General features: G+C 41.6%; 1 protein-coding gene across 9 annotated transcripts; it reads left to right on the top strand.

Annotated features, from left to right (window-relative positions):
- The first annotated feature begins 1,694 nt into the window (after window positions 1–1,694).
- On the top strand, window positions 1,695–20,365 carry LETM2 (leucine zipper and EF-hand containing transmembrane protein 2). Of its 9 annotated transcripts, none has more exons than XM_058720653.1 (11): window positions 1,695–1,784; window positions 3,214–3,294; window positions 5,330–5,780; window positions 6,409–6,552; window positions 10,516–10,653; window positions 11,274–11,474; window positions 12,593–12,712; window positions 15,302–15,415; window positions 17,755–17,847; window positions 18,167–18,268; window positions 19,042–20,365. In XM_058720653.1, the coding sequence occupies exons 2-11, from the start codon at window positions 3,248–3,250 to the stop codon at window positions 19,102–19,104; spliced, it is 1,473 nt and encodes a 490-aa protein (XP_058576636.1). In that variant the 5' UTR covers window positions 1,695–1,784; window positions 3,214–3,247; the 3' UTR covers window positions 19,105–20,365. The 9 variants fall into 9 exon arrangements, with proteins under 9 accessions (XP_058576636.1, XP_058576635.1, XP_058576641.1 ...); XM_058720652.1 differs by lacking the exon at window positions 1,695–1,784 and adding an exon at window positions 1,791–2,246; XM_058720654.1 differs by lacking the exon at window positions 1,695–1,784 and adding an exon at window positions 2,277–2,772.
- The last annotated feature ends 840 nt before the right edge of the window (window positions 20,366–21,205 follow it).

Here is a 21,205-nt window from a genome sequence, read left to right as displayed (position 1 = left end):
GAAGACAGCAATCAAACAATTCGCAGGGCCACAGTTATGGAGAAAAAAAATTTTTGTTTCTCTTCCAAAGATTATATCCAAAAACTCCTAACATGATAAATCACTTAATCATGAAAGTCAAAAAATTGCCAGGCCTGAGAGCAGAAGGCAAACATTGCTTTGAACAAACAGATTTCAATAGGAAGGTTCTTAACCCTTCCCTTTTTAGAATAGGATTGCTGACATATGGCTGTGGTAGAAAATCTAGCTCATCTTTCCAATACTGAGCTTGGAATCGTTCATCTGGTTTATGAATACTTAATGATTTTCACTGTGCCTGGTTGTAAGTGAATACAATGCATGAATAAGAATATTTCCCGGTATAAAATGTCTCCCAGGGAACTGAAAGGAATATTTTTGCATCTTTATGATCTGTTCCAGAAAAGTACATGTTTATGATAGTGCAGTGATTAATTTATGGGATTAATTTGAAAATTATAACTGCCTAGCCTTTTAGAGCTCAACATTTGCCATCGGGAATTTTCAGGAAAGGAAAGGTGAAGAGACCAAAGCTTTGTAGATTTTGTTAATTCTAGTAAACACAGAACGTGAAGTGAAACCTTTATGTGGAAACTCGGGCATCAGACATGCACAAAGAGCCCTCTCGTGGCCAAACTGAAAAGTTTTGCTTATTTAATATGGTTGATCTAACTGGTTATTAGCTGAAAAATGCTTTGTGGATTAAATGCAGTCTACATTAAAAAAAATAATAATAACTGAAATTCAATACCCGCCATCTTTCATTCTTACAAATGTGCAGCCCAGATGACTAGGGTCTGTGGTCAGCTCACATGTTAAGAGAAGTATTATCCGTGTGAAAGCGATTCCTTGTTGTCTGGTGTTAGTCCAAGTAGAGCCACTAAAAATGCTGTTTTTCTTCTAGAGCCAGAGGAAATGGATGAGTAGAAATAACAAGAGAGCGAGAATATTTCTGCGTCTTTCACTTTTCCAAGATGGCTCAGTTACCCAACCGAGGAATTGAAGTGCCCCAAACCTGTAGTGCCTACGTCACTGTACGGCTACTATAATATACATCTTAAATGTTATTTGACATTTCTACACAAACTACTATCATAAACAATATCTGTTAAGAACGGATTTATAAAGCAAATTACTTTAGTGGAATTCATATTTCCATATGAAGATTTCACAGCATTCCACTCTTAGGCCTCGGAGAAAGGAAAGGGATGTTTTCCTAACCATTCCCGCCCTTTCTGCCACTCCCTCTCCGCCTAGCTCTCGGCGCCACCCCAACCCCGGCAGTTGCTGATTCGGAGGGGTGGGGGTGGGGGAGTACATCAAAGTGATGTAATTCCTGACTTTAAGATGGTTACCATGGCGACTATCGGGCATATTACGCCATCGGTAGGGTAAGAGGTTCTTTAGCCTTCAGTGAGGGTTAGCCCACAGCTCGTAGAGTGTGGACGGGCGAAAAAACGTCAGTCTTGCCCCCTCCCGCAGTACAGCCTCTTCTTAAACTGAGCCCAATAGAAAGGTCATTTAGCTGGTGGCAGCTGGACCTTCGCTGCCTCCAGGGCTGCCACAGCGAAGGACGCCCTCCCTCCCCGTAACCCGAGCGTTTATTGGTGGGTGGTGTCGTCACTCAGAGCGACGTAACGGGTGAGGAAAGAGGTGGAGCCATAGAGACTTGGCCCGGGGCCCTTCTAGATGGGGAGCTGGGGGAGGGGGGACTGGGAAGGGACTGGAGGACTGAGGCAGCCGTTCCCGGGAGCCGGCCCAAGGAGGTAGGGGTGGGCGGGCCAAGTCCTCCAGCTGTTATTCGGAGGACTTCGCCCGCTTTTTTTTCCCTCCGGAGCCCGGTCGCTCCGCATCCGCTCTTCCCATCAGCGTCCAGTTTTCCCGACAGCTTCCAGTTCCCCTCAGCACTCTCCTCAGCCCTTGACCTCGTGCCCCTGCCCGCCCCCCAACTTTGGAGCTCAACCTCCATTCCCCCTCCCTCGGTGCTTCGCTTCCTCTTTTCTCTTCCGTACCCCGCGCCCGGCTTCTCCTCGGCTTCCTTCCATAAACCTGGATCGCCGACAAGGTTGTCGCCCCCGTACCCGCATCATCCCCGCACCCAAACACAAAGAACCACCCCCCCCCCCCCCCCGAGACGCCGCTACCACAAACACAATCCTCCAACACACTACGTGCACAAAAGCCGAGAGCGCGTTTCGCCCCTGTGTCGTCAAGGGCCTGAAGCAAAGGTAACCCGGGAAGCCCGGGGCCCTCGGCGTGTGGGCGTGGGCGGCGCGATGGCGCAGGCGGGGCTCCCGGCAGTCCCCGCCTAGGAAGTGGTTGCCCACAGCCCCGGGCGGGAGCGCCCGGGGGCCAGAGAGCAGGCTAACCGCCGGATCGGGTGTGGCATCCCTCCAGCAGGAGACCACCCGCCCTTAGCCTGGGTTTAGATGTTTTTAGATGTTCCGAAGGATTATTTGAACTCCTATTCAAAATGTCAGCTCTGTGGTTGAGGTTTCCGTCCAGGAGAACACCCTGGTCTAGGCCTTTTCCAGCTGCAGGAAGGCAGAGTTGACGCTAAGGGATATTACTAAAGCACCTTGCTGCGCTTGGCTGAAAAGCGCCCCAGGATGGAAAAAGGTTTTGATAAAGCTTATTTAAAGGTGCAAAGCTCAGTTTGGACTCTGGAGAACCACCAATACAGGAAACCGATTTACCTCCACTTGAATTATTAGTAGGTACCATGTTATCTCTTCACTGCTACATGAGTGCTTAGTGAGTACTTTCAGTCTTTAAAGTTTGGGGCAGCTTGGCCAAGTATGGGGGAAAAGCTAAGTGAAACAAATTCAGGATATTTACTTCATTCTACCTGTATTCTTAGACTACAAATAAGTGTGTATTGCTTAGCTTCTTTAATAACCTGGCAATCATTCTAGTGGGTTACTAGGTGTTACTGACCACAAATAGAAGACTTTGAAGACCATATCGCCATCATGAGCACCGTTATACTAGAACTTATTTCTGTTTGTTGGGATCTCAAAGTACCATTTCCAGATCCAGGGGTGAGAAAACATTCATGAACTTGAGAGAGATTTTATGCCTTGAATGGAATGTGCAAATTTTCTACCCTTGCAATAGTAAACACTTAAATCCTGATATCTTTATAATTGATGTGTTTTGAAAATACTAAATCGTGTACTTACTCCTTCTGTCTAGGTTCCTATGTTGACTAGTTGAGACAAATATAAATATGGCTTTCTACAGTTATAATACAATCTTAGCTATTGCCCGAACAAGGTAAGCTGTGGAATCCCCCCTTCCCCTGCCAAATTCATATGAATTTTCTTCTAGATGAAAAAGATATATGTGAAAGGATAGGCTGGTTACACAACAAATTAAAGCTTTGCTGGGGGCACCCAGCTGGCTCAGTGGGAAGAGTGTTGGACTCTTGATCTCAGGGTTGTGAGTTCAAGCCCCACGTGGGTGTAGAGGTTACTTAAAAATAAAACCTTTTAAAAAAGTAAAGTTTTGTTGCCTTTAACTATCCTGGTTTTTAGGAAGCTCATATTTTATGGTATTTAAACCTACCCTGAATTTTCTATATGCCTTAGAACTCAGCCTGAGTAATTCTGTAGATGTATGGCACAGGTAAGACAGAAGACATCATGGTTTTAGAGTGACACCTCCATAATCAATAAATGTTACATGCCGCCCTTAGATATAAAAATGAGTACAGTGGCTGGCAAACAAACCAGTCCTAGGCCGCATAACTGCCATAGTAGGGTCTGTTATCACTTACTATTCCAAAGTATATTCACTGAGAACTTACTTTGTGCCTGATACATTGCACATTTTGCCTTTTAGCCCTTCAAAATGTGTTTTATCTTGGCATGCTTCAAAAACAGTCCACAAGAATGGAAAAGCCGTCTCTTTGCCAGAAGAGCTGTCCTTGCCAGGAACTTTCTTTGCCTAGATGGGTCATTTTTTAATTTTCAAACAATCTAATGTGCTAATTTAACTGAAGATTATGAGCTATTGTAAAACTATGATATAGAAATCTATGGATGGGGTGCCCAATTCTAATTCTTACCTAAGATTCTTGAAGAATCTTAGGTGAAGGGCATTTCAGCTGTAAATGTCTCTCATTTGAGGGAGTCCATGGGCGCTACACAGACAAAGCAGTATTATGTGATTGGTTAATACCCACGGAGGCCATGAAGAGTTTTGTTCAAGCAATCTTACTTTTTTTTTTTTTTGAGAGAAAGCAAGTGAGCTGGCAGGAGAGGGGCAGAGAGAGAGGGAGAAAAAGAATCCCCAGCAGGTTCCACTATGTCAGCACAGAGCCTGATGCAGGGCTCAAACTCACAAACCTTGAGATGACCTGAGCCTAAATCAAGAGTCAGATGCTTAACTGACTGAGTCACCCAGGCACCCCTCAAACAGTATTCTTATTGTCAGCAGAGTAACCGAAGACACAAACGTTCCACCTGTTTCATGAGAGTAGATAAAGGCAACACTTTCTTTCTTTTTTTTTTTTTTAATTTTTTTATTTTTTTAACGTTTATTTATTTTTGACACAGAGGGAGACAGAGCATGAACGGGGGAGGGTCAGAGAGAGGGAGACACAGAATCTGAAACAGGCTCCAGGCTCTGAGCTGTCAGCACAGAGCCCGACGTGGGGCTCGAACTCACAGACCGTGAGATCATGACCTGAGCCGAAGTCGGCCGCCTAACCGACTGAGCCACCCAGGCGCCCCAAGGCAACACTTTCAAACACACACCGTGATGGAAAAATATTTGCTATTAGATTTTTATTTATTTTATTTATTATTATTATTTTTAATGTTTATTTTTGAGAGAGAGATAGAGTACGAGCAGGGGAGGGGCAGAGAGAGAGAGGGAGACACAGAATCTGAAGCAGTCTCCAGGCTCTGAGCTTTCAGCACAAAGCCCAATGCGGGGCTTGAACTCACAAACCATGAGATCATGACCTGAGCTGAAGTCGGAGGCTTAACCGACTGAGCCACCCAGGCTCCCCTGCCATTAGATTTTTAAATTAATAGTTGTGGGGTTTCTAACTTGTAATATACCAGTTATTTTTAGGAACTAACTTATTAGTATTTCTTCTAGAGTATATCATTCAACCATGAAGTACCTTTTTCTTCAACTGGGGTAAAAAGTTATATTTCATTTGTTAATGACTATCATGTGCTTTTAAAATACAACCTTAAAAACTGTTGTTTTCTTTTAACCAGAGAAAATGTCTATTTCTTTAATTTTTGAGTTTGTCCTAGTATGTGCTCAACTCAGAGGATGTTGCTTTTTATTCCAGATTCCCTAGCCATTTTGTCCATCTCACCAGCTCTTACTCCCCATCATTTGCATTTCTTCACTTGCCAGATTCCCATTTAAAGAAAACATATATGAAGGACTATGGAAGCAAGAAGTACTCCTGTCCTAATCAGTCAGGCAGTAAAGTACTGCACTTACGAACTAGAATAATACAAAAGCTACACACATCAACTTGCTGGCTACAAGACGTCCCTGGTAAACCTCAGCCGGAGCAAACCCCAAAAAAGCCACAGGTGACAAACCCTGAGCCCACGAAAGGAACTGGCATGAAGATTAAAGAAGAAAAGCAATCTTATAGACAAAAAATTATGGGTGAACTTAAATATTATTACAATGGATTTTATTTACTTTGGATTGACACCAAAGTTGCTGCCCGGATGGTTTGGAGGCTATTGCATGGACAGGTGCTGACCAGACGAGAGAGACGAAGGGTAGGCAAGCGTCATACTTGAGAAAGAAAATGTATAATTAAAGTGAAGTGTTGGGGAACCAAGTTTTAAACTCGACGTAAAGTTCATCCTAAAAATCCCAAAGTAGAAGTAGTAACTGATAGTGAGAACCAGAGTTTCTGATTGAGTTTATTTGTCTGAAACTGACTGACCCTCCAACTTTAGGCAAGATTCTTATTTGCCTGTAAGATGATTATAATTGTATTTTCTGATCTCCCCACAGAGTGGAGAAACTTCGGGTTTGATCTGTGCACCCAAAGTAGAAACTACTGTTGATATATTCTGTATATGCATTTCAAAAATCAGTTTTTAACAGATACTGTATTATTAAAGTACAGGCCTCTAACTTAGGTGAAAGCTAAGAGATGCCAATAACATGTTTTGGTTGTCATAGATTTCCTTGAAGGTGTCCCATAGATATTACTTCAGAGCTGTGGTAAAGAGGAAAACTCTACCTTTCCATTTTATAAACAGAGAGAAAATCTGTTAAGTGTTTTTAACACTTTAAGAACCAAAGCATCCTTTTTTGGTTTCTTTCTTTCTTTTTTTTTTTTTTTGTTTTGGGCATGCCCTAAAATAATGAATACCGCATATGCATTTAATTCTTTAGCTCTTGAGAACTTGTGCTGATTTCTTCCGCCTGGTTCCATTTATGGTGTTCCTCATTGTACCCTTCATGGAATTCTTATTACCAGCATTTCTGAAATTCTTCCCAGAGATGTTGCCATCAACTTTTGAAAGTGAATCCAAAAAGGTATGTAGGATTTTTTAAAACTAAAAAAAATTAATAGACTTTACAGTTTTCACGTTTATAGAAAAATTGAGCAGAAAATATAAGGGTCCCCAGGTACCACCTCCCATTTCTCTTATATTAACATCTTGCATTTGTGTGGTCTGTTTGTTATAACTGAAGAACCAAAATCTAGATATTATTATTAGTTAAATTTCATACTTTACATTAGGCTTTACTCTTTGTAATGTACAGTTCTTGGGTTTTGAAAAATGCATAATGTTATGTATCTACCATCACACTATCACCCAGAATAGTTTCACTGCCCTAAAAATGCCCTGTGTGTCATTTGTTGTTCCTCCTACCTCCCCGAATCAGTGGCAACCACTGATCTTTTCACTGTCTCTATAGTTTTGCCTTTTCCAGAATATCAGATAGTTGGAATCATACAGTGTGCACTCCTTTCATGGCTCATTTCTATCAGTGTATAATATTTCACTGTGTGAATGTACCACAGGTTGTTGAATTCACCTGTTGAAGCATATCGTGGTTGTTTCCAGTTTTTGGCAATTATAAATAAAGCTGCCATAAATAAATGTCTGTGTGCAGGTTTTTGTACGAGCATAAGGTTTCAACTCATTTGGGTTCCTAAGTACATTGGAAAGCAATTGCTGGATCGTATGGTAAGACTGTTTTGTTTTGGAAAAAAAAAAATAACTGTCTCCCCAGGTAGTGATACCATTTTTTATTCTCACCAGCAAAGAGAGTTCCCATAGGTCTTTGTCTTCATCAGCATTGTGTTGTCACTGATGTGAATATTAGCTATTCTAATAGGGGTAAAGTGATATCTCATTGTTATTTTAGTTTGCAATTCTCTGATGAGGTGTAATATTGAACACATGCTTATTTTCATATGCTTATTTGCTACCTGTATATCTTCTCTAGGGAGGTATCTGTCTTTTGCCAACTTTTTAATGGAGTTGTTCATTTTCTTATTGTGGAGTTTTAGGAGTTCTTAGTATATTTGGATACAAGTCCTCTATCAGATATGTGTTTTGCAAATATATTCTCCCAGCCTATGGCTTGTCCATTCTCTTAACTGGCTTTCACAGAGCTAAAGTTTTTCATTTTAATCGAGTACAACTTATCGATAGATTTTTTTCTTAGCTCATGCTTTTGGTGTTGTATCTAAAAACTCATTGCCAAACTCTAGGTCACCTAGGTTTTCTCATATGTTTTTTTTTGTTGTTTTTTTTTTTAATTTTTTACATTTTATTTTAAGTAGGCTTCACACCCAGCATGGGGCTTGACTCACGACCCTGCGATCAAGAGTCGCATTGCTCTACTGACTGAGCCAGCCAGGTGCCCCTCCTGTGTTTTCTTCCGGATGTTTTATAATTTTGAGTTTTAAATGTAAGTCTATAATCTGTATTGAGTTAATTTTGGTGAGAGGTGGAACATCAGTGTTAAGACTTTTTTTTTTTTTGGCGTGTGGATACCAAGTTTTTCTAGCATCATTTGTTGACGATGTGATCCCATTGAATCGTAACTTTTTAACTATTAAAAAAAAAAAAGAAAACAAAAATCAACTGCTATTGCAGGGACTAGTTGAATAGTAGGTTTAGCCAGACAGACACTTTAGTGCTTAAGACTCATCCTGGAGAAGAGGGATCCTCATTGGATGGTCACTGGGGTGGCCCCTTCATTCTTTCCATGCTGTGCCACTCTTACTACACAGAGGTACAAAGGCATGAACACGACATTACAAGAGGACAAAAAGGACAACTTTTATGTATTTGTTTTTAAATGTTTATTTCTTTTGAGAGAGACAGAGAGTGTGTACGCAGTGGGGGGAAGGGTAGTGGGGCATGCAGAGAGAGAGGGAAAGAGAGAATCCCAAGCAAGCTTCATATTGTCAGCACGGAGCCCAATGTGGGGCTCAATCCCACAAACTGTGGGATCATGACTTGAGCCCAAATCAAGAGTAGGACACCTAACCAACGAGCCACCCAGGCACTCCTGAAAAGGACAACTTTTAAATGGGATTGGGAAATGTCTCATAGAAGAGATAGCCAGGCGACTGAGACTAGAAAAGTGGTAGAATTTTGCTGCAGCATTTGAAAGGCTTTCTGGATGGAAAGAGTAGCACTTACAATGGCTTGATTGTATAAAAGAGTATGACAGAATCTGAGACACTGAGTGCTTCTTTGTGGTTTGAGTAGGGAATACAAGGAGATCCATGGTGGAAGATGAGACAAAAGTGATGTGTTGGGTCAGGTTGGAAAGCGTCTACCACCCTAAGGAATTTAGAGTTTGCCTTTGACCATGGTGAATGATGGAAGGGAAATTTACGCAGAGGGTGAGTAACATGATTAGATCTGTACCTTAGAAAAATAATTTTGCTAACTGGAAGGATTGAAGAGGGCAGAGTCAAGGGAGGGAAATCATCTGGAATACCGTGACAGTAGCACAGGAGTGAGAGGATTAAATTATGAAAGTGGTATTAGGAATAAACACTTGAAGATACATTTGAGATAGGTGTTAGGGGGTAGAATCAAGCTTCAATATTTGACTGGTAGTGGTTTAGTTTACTTACGTTTAAAGTAATCAGGACGTAGAATTAATATCTTGAGATTCCAAGGAATGTATTTGTGCATGCAGGAAGATGGGGGCAGAGAGGAAGTGATTTATCTAAACATTCCTCTTTCCTCAACACTTCTCGTTCCCCAAACATACATATACACACATCATGGCCAGAGTTTTAGAAAGTACCTTTTTCTTTCTTTCTTTTCATGGAGATGAATGAGACAGACAGACAGAGTAGGTGATGGTGGAGGGAAGCAGGTTATGGGAGGCAGGACACTATTTACATCAGATTAGAGCACCCATTCACTCTCATCATACTTATTTGTTACACTTTTACATTAATTTATGGAAATTTTGGATTATCATTAGTCACTAATGTTTGTCTTTCCCATTAGACTAGAAGTTCCATGAGGGCAGGAATTCTTCTCTGTTTTTGCTTGTTTTATCCCCAGCACCTAGCACAGGGTAGATGCTCAGTAAATAAATGAATAGATGGATGGATGGATCTCATGATGGTATTGCCATTGTGTGATTTTTTTTTTTTTTTTTTTTTTTGGTTGCGTCTCTCTCTTCAGATCTTTCTAAAAATCAATGATTGCTATGATTGGCTGATCATTAGAATCTCTTGGACAACTTAAAAAATAGACAAAGATTTCTCTTTCTCTCCATCCCCCTGAGTCCTGACTATGGTTATTCTGAAAATGCTACCACACTGCATTTCTGATAGTGAATGAGGATTTAGAAATACTTGTCAACATTGAGTCTTAACAGTGTACATTTAGGGGCTGGCTCAATCAGTAGATCATAGGATCTTGGAGTTCAAGGCCCACCCTGGGAGTAGAGCTTACTTGAAAAAAAACAAAAAAAAAGGAATGTACATGTAATTCTTTTTTGTGTAGTGCTTTGTTCACATCTGTTGTAACACTTACGTCAGTGTATTATAATTAATTGTATCTGTTTTGTATGAAACTATGTGCTACAGTAGCATAGAGTTACTTTCCCAGTTTCCCAGTTTCTTTCCCAGTTACTTTCTGGCTCATGCAAAATCTGGGACCACTGAGACCGGAAGTTCGTCCAACTAGATGGTTTGGTTGTACCAGGCTAAGAGATAAGATCTCATTCTAAATAATGACAAAGGCTGCCATTGAGGGGACAATTTGGATCTATCAAATATTTATGATCATTGTGTTAGTAACAAATAAAAGGTAAGATTAAGGAGTCAAGTTGCAAACAGGCTAGTTTTTATTCTGCTTCTCACAAAACCCATTTAATTAGGTCTGAAAATAATATTAACACATGAAGTAGGGATGAACAATAACAAGGTGGTGGTTATTTTTTTCTCATCTTTATCTATGAAGTTGCAATCATGAATGATTAACTTCCTCCTCTTCTATTATTAAGGAAGAAAAACAGAAAAAGAAAATGGCTGCAAAGTTGGAACTAGCAAAATTTCTTCAAGAAACAATTACAGAAATGGCAAGGAGGAACAGGGCCAAGTTGGGAGACGCCTCTACACAGTTCTCATCCTACGTCAAACAGGTGTCAGTCTCTTTTGTAATACCAGACAACAACTTCCAGGCTGGCAGTTATATGAAAACTTCATGTCATCATGGAGCTTCCAAATTGTTCATGGTCTCTGACTTTGCAGATACGTTAGTTATACAGATACAATACTGCAAACATTTAGAGATTTGCAGAAAAACCCATTTTAAAGCAGTCATGTGTTGAAGACGTTGATAACTTCGTGGAAAGAACTGTAGATCTAGAGTCAGACTTGTGAACTACTCCTGATTTTTCAGTTGACTTAGACTGACTTGGACAGATTTCTCATTTTTGTACCACAGGGCCGATTTCCAGACATAAGATAGAGTCTGTGAATGCCTTGATGTGTCTTTCAAATAGTCTACAGGGAAGGTTAAATTAAGTAAGAAATACATTTTAGGGGCACCTGGGTGGCTCAGTCAGTTGAGCGGCCGACTTCGGCTCAGGTCATGATCTCGCGGTCCATGAGTTCGAGCCCCGCGTTCAGATTCTGTGTCCCCCTCTCTCTGACCCTCCCCTGTTCATGCTCTGTCTCTCCCTGTTTCAAAAATAAATAAAACGTTAAAAAAAAATTAAAAAAAATACATTTTAATGAACCTCTTTGTCTCATTGCCTAGGTTCAGACAGGCCACAAGCCCAGTACAAAGGAGATAGTTCGCTTTTCCAAACTGTTTGAGGATCAGCTAACCCTGGAACACCTAGACCGACCTCAGCTTGTCGCCCTCTGCAAACTACTAGAACTACAGCCCTTTGGAACCAACAATTTGCTTCGCTTTCAACTTCTGATGAAACTGAAGTCTATCAAAGCAGATGATGAAGTAAGAGCTTAACTATAGCCATAGGGAATCAGCAAGGCATGGGAGATCCCTTAGGGTGGCTTTGTGATAAAGTGCAATATCTTCTCTTAGATTAGATCTTCTCCGGGACTGGTTCTGGCAAACCATTGAATGGTTTAAACAATCATTACCATGACAACGTGAACTGTGATTACTCATTTTAGGAGTTGTTTGTCTTACTCTGACGCACTTTCTGGAGAAGGCCCTCACAAGCAGTTAGTAATTTAGTAATCTAAAGTAGTTAGGACCTGCTGGGAAGGAGCAGCAGCCCAGGAGATTCCTGAGAGTCTTCCATTGCTAAGGCCAGTGCTCTACCCCCACACCTCCGCTCCCTTTCCTCAGAGCTGATGCCAGAGTAAATATTCTGCCCGGTGAGTTGGCCTGATAAGAAGGGGTGACAAGTCATAATGCAGAGAGGGGAAGCAGAGCCTGGACATCTTATGGAGGAAAAGGCATTGTAACTACTAATTAGGCTCCTTAAAAAATGGAAAGAATGTTTTTTGAGTCAGAATCAGCTGCTTTAAGGAAAGCATTCTGCCTGAGGGAGCAAGATTCCCAGAACTGAGAAAGCACCATGCCTTTGGCCTCATTTAGATTTCAGCTGTTGCTTCCAGAACTTTGGAATAAACAATACCGGTCCCAGAAGTACCGTAGTTTTGGGGCACAACAAGCAGAAACTGTTAGATATTGGGAGAGTTTTGTGGACCAGAGGTAGGGCTGTGCCCCAGTGGGGGCGGGGTTGGGGGGGAGAGTGATACTGGGACACGCAGCAAATGGTAACACTGAAAACTTTTCAAGTGGAATATTTTCTGATGAAGCCTAAAGCTGCCACGAAGGGGAAGAGATGTCACAACCAGCCAAAATGCAAACCAAGAGGGGAAAGAACTACTTGGATGAGAGTGTTGGGGGGGAGTTATGGGACTATCTCTGATACTATAAATACCTGTTGGCAGGATTCCCTTCATTTCCAACTGCTGCGCCTTTAGTCAGTGCAGAGGACAAGGTGTGAGAGATGTAGTGTTTCCCTGATTTGTTGGAATTTAGGCGTTTGGTAAGATTGGGACGGAAAGATCCAGTACCACTGCTTACGTTTCTTTCAGATAATTGCCAAAGAAGGGGTGAGTGCTTTGAGCGTGTCAGAACTGCAGGCTGCCTGCAGGGCCCGAGGAATGAGATCCCTGGGTCTCACTGAGGAGCAACTGAGACAGCAGCTCACAGAGGCAAGTAGCGGCTCTCCCGGGCCACTTTCACTAGAACTCTCTTCCCTGCGATTTGCAGACCTCACTTCGCAATGTCGACTTCTCAGGCGAGCCATCTTACCTTAGTTTGCCTCATGTAATTGAGCAATGGGACACTGAAGCATCTAGATTTATTTTGTTTTTAAGTTTATTTATTTATTTTGAGAGACAGTGCAAGTGGGGAAGGAGCAGAGAGAGAGGGAGAGAGAGAGAATCCCAAGCAGTCTCCGCACTCAGTGCAGAGAGCCTGATGTGGGGCTCGAACTCATGAACCATGAGATCATGGCCTGAGTTGAAGTCAGATGCTTAACTGACTGAGCCCCCCAGGCACCCCAGAAGCTAGATTTACTTTTTTGATGGAGACAGGGTACTCTGTTAGTTTTCTGTTGCTGCTAAGAAACTACCACAAACTTAGTTGCTGAAAACAGCACCTGTTTGTTAGCTTACAAGTTCTGTCGGTCAGAAGTGCAAAGCTTCTCGCTAGCCAGACCCCTGTAAGCTTCTCATCTCAGACTTCCCCTTTTTGACCTCTAGCTCCACATTTAGAGATCTCACGTGATTAGGCGAGACCTAGTTAGATAACTTCCTACTTTAAGGCCTACTGACTTGGGACCCTAATTATATCTGCAAACTCCTCCTGGCAGCACCTACATTCATGCTTGAATAACTAGAAGGAGGTGTGGGTACACTGGGGACAGGGAATCTTGGGGCCACCTTAGAGTTTTGCATACTTCAGCTATTTAACGGGTTTGGGCAAAATCTCTAATCCAAGGCCTGTCGTGTGTGAATCCATCCGGAGTTCTAAACCTTGCCCGGTGGCTCACCTGGGACCACTTTTCCAGTTAATGCCTCAAGCCAATGTAAAGCCTTGACTTTGGCAGCAGATGTTTCCTAGTTTCCCTCAGACAACATATTTTAACTAAGAGCATCAATGTTTTCGAACAAAGGAGTAGCTCCTGTTAAAATTCTCATAACTGTAAGAAGTGCTATCAAGTGTACACAGAGCATTTTGGAATGGGAGTCACTGTTGTGGCTTCGAAACCAGGTCAGGTAGCTCTTTCCTCTTACATGTCGGACCTGCTCTGGCTGGAAGGTGAACATACTGTAGAGAAAGTTTCTTAAAATCATTTATTTCTTGAACATAGAGTATTGGGTGAGTTCATACTGTCAAATAGCTTGCTTGAGAGGGTGTATCATTTTTACCACAAAGAAGTGAGGATACTAATCCAACAATATGACATCCAGCACTATGTATTATTTAAAAATTCCTGTGTCACGGGGCGCCTGGGTGGCTCAGTTGGTTAAGTGTCCGACTCTGGCTCGGGTCATGATCTCATGGTTCATGGGTTCGAGCCCCACATTGGGGTCCGTGCTGACAGCTCAGAGCCCGGAGCCTGTTTTGGATTCTGTGTCTCCCTCTCTCTCGCTCACACTCTGTCTCTCTCTCAAAAATAAACAAACATTAAAAAAAAATTAAAAAAATAAAAATAAAAATTCCTGTGTTAGGATACAGGCAGACACTTTATAGAAAGGAAAATCTAAAAATGATAATCATATGAAACATCTTAGCTTCATAATAAGATAAATTACAACTACGAGATATCCCCTTCACCTATTATGTGGGCAAAGATCAGTCTGATGACACACTGTGTTGTTGAGGGTTGGGGAGAGGGGTGCTCATGCATTGCTGAGAAAAACCTCCACATAATCTTTCAAAATTTAAAAATGCATTTACTTTGACCTAGAAATTTCACTTGTGCAGTATGATGTATCAATAAGATTATCCATTGCAGCACCATTTATAATAGCAAAAGATTGGAAACAGCCTGAAGTTTATTAATAGGAAAATAATCAAATTGTGGCATTTCCATGCAACAATAGAACACTTAATAGATGTTTAAAAAGAAAGAGGCAGCTCTATTAACTACTGATATGAATCAATCTCCAAGATATTTTAGTGGAAAAAAAAGCAAAGGGCAGAACAGTGTATATATATCATACTTTATGTAAAGATGAAACACCTATAAATGTATGTTTGTATATTCACAGGACAACTGGTAACACTGGTTGCTTCTAGGGCGGGAAACAAGGTAGCAAAGGGTAGGAGTAGAAGACAGGCTTATTGTTACTGATTACATTTTACTTTTTGAATTTTGTCTCTGGTCATGTATGATCGCTCTAATAATATTTAAGCTTGACCAATTTGGTTCTTGAAAATTACGTCTCATTTTCATTTTAAAGTTTATTTCCTTGGTTATGCACGAGTCTTATTTTTTCTTTCACATTATCTGCTTTGTGGCAAAGAAAAGATACTGAGCTACTTTGAGCCACAATTGGGTTGAAAGTTTAATGGAACACCACCTCTCTCACTCTGATCCCACTGGTGTGAGGGGGTTGCACAGCACAACTACTGGCTCAGAAGCCCGGAGACGAGCATTATCCTTGTGCTGTTGTTTACCAGGGTGTGGCTGGGGAAGCTGTAAAACCAGGGAAGCAGTAGATGACTGTGGGTCATGTCCAGTTCTAACATTCTGCAATGCGATCGTGTTTTATCCTCCTCCCATTCTCCAGTGGCAGGACCTCCACCTGAAGGAGAATGTCCCTCCTTCTCTGTTGCTCCTGTCCCGAACCTTCTACCTGATAGATGTGAAGCCAAAGCCAATTGAGATACCACTAAGTGGGGAGGTAAGTACCTGGGTTTATGGAGTTTCGGGATTTCTGTTACTGGGGCCTCTCCATAAATGTCTTATTTCCTCTTGCAGTTAGGGTAGACCTTTCTTTTGGAATATCTTTTGAAATTTGGTCCAACTGGCTTTAAAATCGTTTTAGAATTCTTTAAAAAATTAAAATCATTAAAACTAGCTCCAGCTCTAGAGCTATTACTTTTTTTTTTTTAATCCCAGCTTGATTTAGGAATCCCATTTATTCTTTCTCTTTAGCTATCTTGTCTTCAGCAGCAGACTGTTTTCACCACTTTCTGTTTTGAAACTAAATAGTCCCTGTTCTTTCGTGTCTATTTGTCCAGATTCCTATTAATTTTTAAGCAGTCAATGGCCAATCTAGAATGTAAACTATTTGTTTTCCTTCAACTTGTTTCCTTAATCATTTTTTGTTGCCTTTAATTCAGCAGTTTTTTTTTCCCTCCTGGTATTTTACTGAAAAACCCAGGATGGGCCCAATCACTAGAGCATCTTGCTCTGATCAGAAAGGACCTCTTGGGGCACTTGGGTGGCTCAGTTGGTTGAGCGTCGACTCTTGATTTTGACTCTGGTCATGATCCCGTGTTTGTGGGATTGAGCCCTACATCAGGCTCTGCACTGAGTGTGGAGCCTGCTTAAGCTTCTCTCCCTCTGCCCCTCTCTCCCACTTGCGATCTCTTTCTTTAAAAAAAAGAAAGGGACTCTCACTTCTCTACTTTGTGGCTTCATGTCTAAGTCAGAACCTGCATGGGTAAGAAAGGAGAGACCATTACAGAAGACGCTGCACATGTGGTTTAGTGAAGTACTCTGGATTGGGGACCAATCATTTTTAATTCAGTTAAGCTAGTGATTCCTCGGACAAGCCAAGGGATATTAGATGAATTCCAGCATGAAAAATGTACTTCAGGGAACACCACCTTGCTTTTCCTTTCCATATTTCCAGAGATTAATCAGATTTGGGCTTTGTCTGGGAAGGACCCTGGGGAGAGTAGGAGCAATTTTGGAACCCAGACCATGTTCTAAAAGGCAGCCTACCTGATTCTTACTCTATCTTTGGTCATTAAGACAGAACAAATTTGTCATTCTTAGACTGTTCTCAGGAGCAAGGAAATCTTGGAATAGTGTAATATCTCAGAGCTAAATTTGTATTCCCAGAATTATTCTAGAGGGGCATAAGCCCTTTATCCAGATGCTGCTTTCTAGAATGTTTGAGAAAAACCTAGAAATCAAGGACAAAATGACAAGCTCCTAGGCATTTTATTAGTTTTTTTTTTTAATCCACGTCTTTAAACGTCTATTTTCCATATATACAAAATGCGAATAAGTAGCATGCTAGGTTCTGTAAAGACTTTAGAGACATCAAGTTAAGTATACTATAATTTAGAATATATGTAGCTTTTTTCCCTCCAAAGTGCATAAAGAAATTACTTATTTCCAAAGAGCAGTGACATATTTACTTTTCAAATCTAATTAATATAATTCTTGAAAGTAAGTTAGCTAGCTATTCTAAAATACCATCCCTTACATTTTCCTCATGTTGCAGGAGCACCTACCATTAGGTGCTTAAGCAGCACCTACCATTTTAATAATTCAGACAAATTTATCACTTATTATTAGACACCAAGATGATAAAGATGTCAATTTTGACTAAGTTATATCAATGCTATTAGAAGCTGATGAGGGGCGCCTGAGTGGCTCTGTCAGATGAGCGTCCTACCCTTAGTTTCGGTTCAGGTTACTCTCAAGATTTGTGGGTTCAAGCCCCCTGTTTGGCTCAGGGCAGAGCCTGCTTGGGATTGATTCTCTGTCTCCCTCTCTCTCTGTCCCTCCCCTACCCACTCTCTGTCAAAAATAAACATTAAAAAAAAAAAAAGCTGGTGAATGACTGTTGTTGAGAGTGAGAACAGGATCAGAATTGACAAATCAGGAGCTTGTTCATAAATGGGGATTTTTTTTTTCAGATTTTACTTTTTAAGTAATTTCTACACCCAACATGGGATTCAAACTCACAATGCTCAGACCAAGAGTCAGTCACACACTCCACCAACTGAGCCAGCCAGGTGTCTCAATGACTGAGGATTTTTAATACTAGGATCTCCTTAGGGTGCAACTTTTGTATATAGGGTGCTCATAATTCAAAGATAATAATACTAAGTTGCTATTTCAGGGACATATTTCATATGTTCTCACAAAGGGTATAGTTGGAAGAAGTCAGGGATTTAGTGGAAAGCAAGTTGTGCTAGAAAGCATTTATTACTATGAAGTGCTTCTGAGTTTCAGGAATAACAGAAAGCTTATGTTTATATAAAATATCTCTCTTCCTAGTCTCCAAAGATGGATATTCCTGTGGAACCAGCTACTTCTCCTGAATCTAAAGAGAACCTGCTGGATGTAGCACCTCCACTGAAGGGAACTAAGGTTGGACAATTACTTTTCATTTGATTAATTAGCTTTAAAAATGAGAACAAGTTAACATATATTTTTAACTCCCTCAATGAAACTGTATTTGAATACAGTGGTGTTCTTTAAATAAGGAATATTTATTGTACTAACAGATCTATTTGTAAGAAAGGTCAACATTTGGCTATATGCAATTAGGTTCCAAATGTAGCCTCTTGAATCCTGTGCCAAAATATGTCATTGTTACAAGTTCCTGGCAGTCATGGCAGTGTGACTATAGATCTAGTACACATTTTGTTTTAAACCCATAACCTAACTCTCAGTTCTGGTGTTTAAGGATGAAGAATGTATACAACTGCCCCCAGTTACCCCATCGTCCATATTGCCATCTTCACCTGTTTCATTACCGAAAGGACCCATCCCTTCTGCTAAAGAAGCTGTAAGTGTCTGAAAAAAGAAAGCCTTTTCTCTCTGGCTATTTTTAAGGGCAGGGAGAATCTAGAATTGTAACTATTGCAAAACACTGCACAGTTCTTCCTGTCCTCCAAACAGGAAGTTGTAGGCTGAACTTTAGTCATTTTATAACCACTAACATTTTTAAAACTCGGTTATCCAAAAGCGAAACAAAACAAAACAAAACACCTTATCAACCAATGCAATTGTGGATCAGGACTAAACATGTTAAGTCTAGAAGCTAATTACAATATAGGCAGATTCTTATTTTCTTTTGTGCCAGATGGAAATAGTTCCCATATGTTGTGTATCTCACACAGGCTTCAGATGTCAGGAGATACTAGCAGGAAAGCAATTTAAATCTTAGGAGAAATGCATGTAAATAAGAAATTACTTATCTATCCATTTCTCCCATTTGGGTGAAAGAATTTGGGGCAAGAGCAGAAGCATGACACAAGTAAGTGGTGGTGGTGGGGGGGTGTTCATGGGAGAGTTGGACGGTGACTATCTCCACTGGATCCTGACCACCAAGGAAGAGAGCCAGCGAACATGCAGACATCTGGGGGTGAACATCCAGGGGCCTTGCTTGCAGGGCCCCCCCTTTAAATTTTTAAAATTTTTATTATCAAGGTAAATTATAACCTTGGATCTGACTTTATGGTCTGTCATTATTTGATTAAGAAAATACAAGAGGGACTCCTGAAGAACTCACACATCTGACTGTGACCAGTGCCTAAAGTCCTTATGTTTTATGCCTAGACACTCCAGGTCAAATCCCAAAAGACAACCCAGAACAGCAAGGCTAGTTCAAAAGGAGCATAAGGACTACTGAGGACGAAGCTCACTCTCTCCAGCTCCCTGCCCTCCGCAGTGGCATCCATAACGGGCCGCCCAGCTAAGACGATCTGTGTCTGGTTTGAGAAGAGATCAGCCATTTCGTCCTTGGGGCCTTGTAACCATCCAGATGATGTCAGCAGTGAGACCAAGTTCAGACCATTTAGAAATATAATTGCAAAGCCAACTTCCTCTGCACCATTATGTCATCCCACTAAACTTTGTGTAAAGCCCCCTCCCCATGTTATTTTTGAACAGCTTCGTATTTGTGTGCGTGTCCTCTACGGAAGGAAAGTTTTCGCATAATGGAATCAGCTTGGCATCTTAGCTTGAGTGAGAACTTGGAAACTCCAAAACCATTGTAAGACCACCTCACTTTTCCAGTGATCCATCAGTATGAATAGTGCCCTGGAAACAGAGCACCTTATGAAATGGGATGGATGTACTCCCCAGTAAAGTCTTTCTGGATATGAAGAAGAGAAAGCTCTTCGGAGAAGAAAATGGGGAGTTAAGCAGACTGGCAGTCCAAAAGGCTTGGCTGCTGCTTGGCTGTTCTGAGACGTCCCCCTCTGGGGCCTGCAGAGGCTCCAGGAATCTGGGAGGCTGCCACTATTCCAGCACATGTGGCTTTCATTAGCCACCATTTTGCCAGGAAACCTAATTAAGGGTTTAAGACTTAACCATTTGTCTGTGCTGGGTGTATGTTTTTCTAGTCTGTCTTCCATAAACAAGACTATTTGTTGGTCATAGGGGTTGTTAAAGTTTGATACAATCCCTGTGCTACCCAGTAACAAGTATTATGTTCAGATATTTATGTTTGGTGTGTTCACTATTATTAATACTGGGAAAAAAAACAAAAACAAAAAAAGCCCTTAACATAATAGATTGCCATGCAGCTGACCCAACAGCTTTCTTCCCTTGGGGAATGCTTAGAAAGAAAAGATACTTTGGCCTGGGGGTGATGAAATTAGTTTTCTTTGCTTGCTGTGAAATTGAAAGCGGTTAAGTGGAAGTCAGTTAAACCAAGTAAAACTCAAATCTCTCTCTCTGGGATCACCTAAGTGAGGACTGTCATCAGCACTTCACAGCAAAGATCTGTACCTTACAATACTTTTTAAGCCTCCTCTCCCCCAGAGGAAAAGCCCCACCACAGCCTGCTAAATGATGAATCCCTACTATGCAGGTTCCATGGATTTTGCTGTTGGCCCAGTAAGGTGATTCACAATAAACTTTCCCATTTTTAAAATGATGGGCGTTTGTTTTAATTAACTCACATTCAAGTGTTAAGGGCCTAGCTAGTCAACTTGTTCAATCCTGTTTAAGCTGAATGATTCATAAATACTGTTGGCTGTTCTCTGGTTCTTTCTGGCTTTCCCTGTAAGGAGAGTGGGATTGGTTAGGTCAAGGGGCCCCTGGGCAGTTCTGGCCCCAGCTGGCTCTCACCCATTTTTTTTCTACATCTAGGCATCTGAGACACCTGATATATAGCCCTCTTCCCGTTCTTAGGATAGTGGCTCAGAGAAGTCAAGGATGTTTCTTTGGGCTCATCATCACACAGCACTCTTGGCTGTCAGGCTCTATGTGATTGTTACATCTATCCCCGTGCTGAAACCGAGCTGGTGTTGTTCTGGTAAACGATTAACAACCAGCTCTGCCTGATGAGGGGGTGCCCTGATTTGTAGTGCTCGATTTCAAGCTGCCAACAGGCGGTCACTGAAGAAGAGTCAGAGGTGTGCACGATCAGCTCCAGCACACCACCGACCCCAGCCCTCCTTGAGCAACAAGGGGCAAATCTGTAGTTGGCAGCATGTTCATTAAATGTGTCACTTCTGTGCTCCGATCCAAGCGCCTGGGAGGCGGCGCGGCATACATGGCCCTGAATACTGTTAGGTGCCAATCTAATGAGAACTTGCCCCTGACCGAGTCTTCCAGAACAGCTGGGTTCTTGCTCACCTTCCGTCTCTCATCGACTGAGGGAATGGAAGGCTATGCCAGGCTGCTTGCTACAAAGCCCGCTTTCCTGCTCTCCATTCTTCCCTGCAGAGGCAGCTGCCTCAGCTGTGCCGGTGCTCATCATCTCACTGGGGAC

This window comes from Neofelis nebulosa, chromosome 3 (genome assembly GCF_028018385.1).
Source record: "Neofelis nebulosa isolate mNeoNeb1 chromosome 3, mNeoNeb1.pri, whole genome shotgun sequence".
Classification (NCBI taxonomy): Eukaryota; Metazoa; Chordata; class Mammalia; order Carnivora; family Felidae; genus Neofelis; species Neofelis nebulosa.
The sequence above is the reverse complement of the archived record's forward strand: the minus strand, read 5'-3'. Positions and strand labels throughout refer to the sequence as shown.